At 27.5% G+C, this 5,029-nt stretch overlaps 2 protein-coding genes across 2 annotated transcripts in view; both read left to right on the forward strand.

The window, feature by feature from the left end:
- The first annotated feature begins 602 nt into the window (after positions 1-602).
- LOC115033190 (kelch-like protein 2) lies at positions 603-1,772 on the forward strand. The gene is made up of 4 exons (XM_029485340.1): positions 603-790; positions 851-1,079; positions 1,164-1,339; positions 1,412-1,772. Exons 1-4 carry the CDS (start codon positions 681-683, stop codon positions 1,542-1,544), a joined length of 648 nt encoding a protein of 215 aa, XP_029341200.1. The 5' UTR covers positions 603-680; the 3' UTR covers positions 1,545-1,772.
- Positions 1,691-5,029, forward strand: part of LOC100571514 (kelch-like protein 2) — an 18,800-nt gene continuing 15,461 nt past the window's right edge. The window contains exons 1-6 of the mRNA XM_029485341.1: positions 1,691-1,778; positions 1,851-1,972; positions 2,033-2,335; positions 2,422-2,562; positions 4,566-4,821; positions 4,912-5,007. Coding sequence (XP_029341201.1) covers positions 1,691-1,778; positions 1,851-1,972; positions 2,033-2,335; positions 2,422-2,562; positions 4,566-4,821; positions 4,912-5,007 — 1,006 coding nt within the window. The remainder of the gene's footprint in view (positions 1,779-1,850; positions 1,973-2,032; positions 2,336-2,421; positions 2,563-4,565; positions 4,822-4,911; positions 5,008-5,029) is intronic.

The following is a 5,029-nucleotide window of genomic DNA, read 5'->3' on the forward strand; positions in this document are numbered from 1 at the left end:
AAAATCACCAAGGTATAGGATAGTCAGGTAGCGTTAGGCATTTCATCCAAACCATTGTATACAGTCCAATCAAGTACAGGTAAGCTAATTATTGTTAATCAGCGATCAGTTTCCGGATAAAACAATAGGTATCATTTAATTTAAACTTAACACACCCATTACAGTAACCCACACAACACATACAGTACAGCAGAGCGTTCCCCACTAGTCTACCTGTTTTATTTGTTATTTTGAGTTAACATGTTTTATATTTTTGTGGACACTTAGAAAGTATGGTTATAAAAATTGGTTTTTTTTTTAACTTAAATATCCAATTTACATTATTACTATTTTAACTTCAACCTATGAGCGAATGGCAAGATCTTAATTTGCATGTTCAGTAACGCATAATTAAAAGTGGCTGTAAAACGCTAAAAAAACAAATGAAATAACCTATCAATGAATAATAATAATGACTTAATGGATTTTGTTGAATTGTAAATTTGAATTAATTTTTTTTAAATTAAATATATATTTTGAATATTATTATAAGAAAAGCTGATATTGATATTAGGTTTAATTTCATAGAGGAATATTAATAAATTTCATCGATTCTTAAAATCGATATTGAAATTGATTTCATGCGCATTTTTTAGTTTCAAGTATTTCAAGTACCAGATCTAATTTATATACAATTGGCAATGGAAAATACAAAGCAAATTCCGGAACCCAGGCGATGTGAATCAGCTAAATACAAGTATAAAAAGTCATCTTATGTGGAGATATTTGAAGTACTACAATCCCTACGATGGTAAGTAGTAGTAGTGATTTAAACTGTTAGATAAATATTAGTAAACCTTTATGTTTTTAGGGATGAGATGTTTTGCGATTTTAAACTAGAAACCGATGATGGAAAAGTTATATGTGGTCATAAAGTGGTTTTGGCTTCCGCAAGTACATATTTTCATGCAATGTTTAAAAATTGTGAAGAAAAAAATCAATATCTTGTTATTATGAAACAGTTAGATTCAACCGCTTTACAGTTATTAGTAAACTTTATTTACTCCGGAGAAATCACAGTGACTGAAAATAATTTACAAGTAATAACTAATAATATAAGAAGTTTGATTTAATTATAGATAAAAAATTAGTTTAAATTGTGTACCTTATGTCTGTTTCTCAAGGTTTTATTAGAAGCTTCAAATATCTTACAGTTACAAGAAGTAAAAGAAGCATGTTCTGATTTTCTACAAACACAAATGTGCCCTAAAAATTGTATTGGTATAAATGCGTTAGCTGATTTACATAGCTGTACAAAATTGTTAAGAAGTTCAGAATTATATATTCAGCAACACTTTTCGTATGAAATATTATTTATTTTTATGATTCTACAAGACAATTTGATTTATTATTGTTATATTTTAATACTTAGAGACGTGGTAGAAGGAGATGAATTCTTATCCTTATCACCCGAACAAATGGTTAAGTTGATCGCATGTGATGAGTTGAAAGTTCCATCTGAAGAAAATGTAGGTGATCTAAAATGTATTATTATTTTATTTTAGAATAATGGAAGAAATATGATTTAACCTACTTCCACATATACAGTATAATACATTTATAATAATATTGATTGTTGTAGGTATATGAATCTGTAATTCGATGGGTAAAATATGATTTGGGTTCCAGAAAATGTATCTTGCCCCAATTAATGGAACATGTGCGTTTACCATTAACATCCAAAGACTACATATTAAAAAAAATAGTTAAGGAATCTCTTGTTAATAATTGTCTTAAATGTAAGTTTTTTCTATAAATACATGTTTTTGTGACTAATTAATTTATATTTTATATATTTATATTTTTTTAAGCTAAAAATTACGTAATTGAAGCTATACATTTTCATTTACTTAAGTCAAATAAGCTTATTTCATTCTTCACCATGCCAAATCACTACGGGAGAAAACCTAGACAACCTGGTGGTTCCCAAAAAGTATGAATCCGTTATAATTTATTTATATTTGCAATATATTTAACGTTTTAATTATAACAGGTTATTTTAGCTGTTGGTGGATCAAGGCATGGTCGAAATCTTGATACTACAGAATGGTATGACCCAAAAATCAACCAATGGCAGCCTGGGCCACAAACGATTGCATCACGTTTTAGTGGTGGTCTAGCTGTAGTAAAAGATAACTTTGTGATTTATTTAGGAGGTGTGAATCTTGGATCAGCTCATCAATCTGTTTATATGCTAGATTTATCTTCAGAATCACCTTATTGGAAATCATCTGTTGACATGTTAATTAAAAGACGACATTTAGGAGTTGGCGTGATAAATAACTATATATATGCTGTAAGTTATATTAAAATATTACTAATTAATTTCTTAATAATTTCTATTATAAAGTAGATACATAAAATTTATATAAAAAATTCAAGGTTGGCGGTTCTGATAATAATAGTTGTTTGAGTAGTGCAGAAGTTTTTGACTGCAGAACTCAAGAATGGAGTATGATATCGAGTATGAATACTAGAAGAAGTAGTGCTGGGATTGGAGTACTGTATAATCTTTTATTTGTGGTAAGCTAATATTTTCTTTTATGATTTAAAATTTCTAATACCTACTATTTGTCATAAATGAAATCTGGATAAATAAATTCATCCAAATAAAATCATAGTATATATACCCAAAATAAAATATTTCAGTAAATTAAATGTTTAAATTAGCATAAAAATAATGCAAGGCTGGACAAGTTAATGATTTTTTTTAACTCAGTTAATTGCAACAATAATAAAAAGTTAAAAGTTAATTTAACTAGGTTAACTCAGTTAAGTTAAAAGTTATTTAATTTCTTGATTTTTTCCAACTCAAAACTAAATTAAAGACTAGTGTTTTTACTTTATACAGTATTTTCATATAACTTAAATTCGAATGATATACATTTTAAACTTTAAACAATTTACGGTAAATATTTTTGTACATGAAAACGAAATAGACTGAAATAGTAAAATATAAAAAAATTAAAAACAAAATAAATCAACTTAACTTACTTCTTAAAATGAAAAAATAACTCATTAATTTCATCTTAATTAAAATAGAAATTTAGTATGTTAACAGTTAAGCTAATGAAAAGCCAAAAGTAACTAGTTAGTTGAAAAGTTAAAATAAAATTAACTTTTTAACTTAACTTAAACTTTATAACACGTTAATGCCTAGCCTTGAAATAATGTACTTACTCAAATATTTGTTTAGATACGTAAATGTAATGTAATGTAATGTAATGTAATGTAAATCATAATGAGAAACTGTTTTTTATCATTGGCCGACTAAATAAAAGTATTAAAAGTCTATTATAAATTTAAATAGTTTATACATAATAACAAATTATCTTGTTAATGTTATTACTAGAGTTCGGATTTTAATTACCAAAATTTCAAAATATGCTAATATATGCCTTTAATATATCAAATATATACTTATTTTTCAACAAATATATGCAAAAAGTTGTTAATATTAATTCGCGTTCAACCACGTCACCCAATGCGTAATCACTGGTTCTAGAGGCAAACTTAGTCCTGGTGCTTCATCTTTAAATATGTTTATTCTCCCTGGACATTTAAGAAAGGCTTTTTTGATAGACGAAATAATTGTGTCTACAAACAGAAAATCACTACAGATTGCTCAGCTACACAATGTAAAGCGTGAGCGAGGCAAGTTATAATTTTCGGGAAAAAATGTTTGAATCACTTTTCCGGCCTTTACCATATATGGTGCGGTGTCGTTAACTAACAAAAAAACATAATTGTGTTCTACTCCTTGAGGCCAAATTAAATTCTAGATCTGTGGAATATTAGCTGATAGTAATGCTTCAACAAAATCGGAGTTAAAATCCGTTTTCTTGTTTGTATAACGGTTGAACTGTACTTTGTTCGCGTTTTTTTCTATTATATTTATCTACTGCGTGCTCATGCTTTGCAGTTTTGAAAGTATTGTGTTACTAAAAATTGTTTACTTGCAGACACTTGAACTTCACACAATTTGCAAAATAATATTTTATTATCGGAACTAAATACATGTTCCCGGAGCTCTTTAACAAAACTACTTAAACTTGACGAACATTTCGATATTTTGTTAATATATATTTTTTAAACACACGTGTATCAGAAAAATTGTATAGTTGAATAAACACAACATTCAATATGTGGACTGCGGCAAACTGAGTAAAAATATACTAATTCATAAACATCCGAGCTCTAGTTATTACTAATTAATATTATTAATGTAAGAACATTTTGAAAATGATAATATAAAATTTATAAAAGTAAATTGAATTTTATTGCGCGTCAAGTTATGTTCAACATATTTTTATCTTAATTTTTTAATTTCTAATAATTGTTAACTATATACAATTTTAAATTTTCTAAATTAATTATTAATAAATAATATATGTTTGTAATTAAAAAACACAATGTATTTATTAAACGTTTCATAAATAAGTATTCAATCACTTTCATTGAAAAATCAATTGATATTGAAGTGAATTTTTCCTCAAATTGTACTAATTCACTTCACTATCGTGTAGGTAGGAGGTGTTGATGGCTTGTCAAAGCGAAGATTGAACTCTGTTGAATGTTATCATCCCAGCCTTGATAAATGGACGCCAGTATCCAAAATGCGTGTACGTCGCAGTGGTTTGGGTGTTGGTGTTGTAAATGATGTAGTGTATGCAGTAGGTGGTACTGATGGATTTAAAGTTCACAAAAGTGTTGAAGCATACAGTCTAAGTACAGGAGTATGGACTTCTATTCCAGATATGCATTTGTGTCGACAATTTCCAGGTAATTACTCTTTTAAGAATTCTAAATGATTTTATGAAACATTTTTTTTTAAATATATCTATTTAATTTAAGATTAAATTTTCAATATAGGAGTTGCTGTATTAGATGGATTATTGTATGTCGTCGGTGGAGATGACGGAACTTCTACTTTTGATTCTGTAGAATTTTACAACCCTAGGAATAAAAGCTGGACCATGGTCACAACATC

The sequence above is a fragment of the Acyrthosiphon pisum genome, chromosome X (genome assembly GCF_005508785.2).
Source record: "Acyrthosiphon pisum isolate AL4f chromosome X, pea_aphid_22Mar2018_4r6ur, whole genome shotgun sequence".
Classification (NCBI taxonomy): Eukaryota; Metazoa; Arthropoda; class Insecta; order Hemiptera; family Aphididae; genus Acyrthosiphon; species Acyrthosiphon pisum.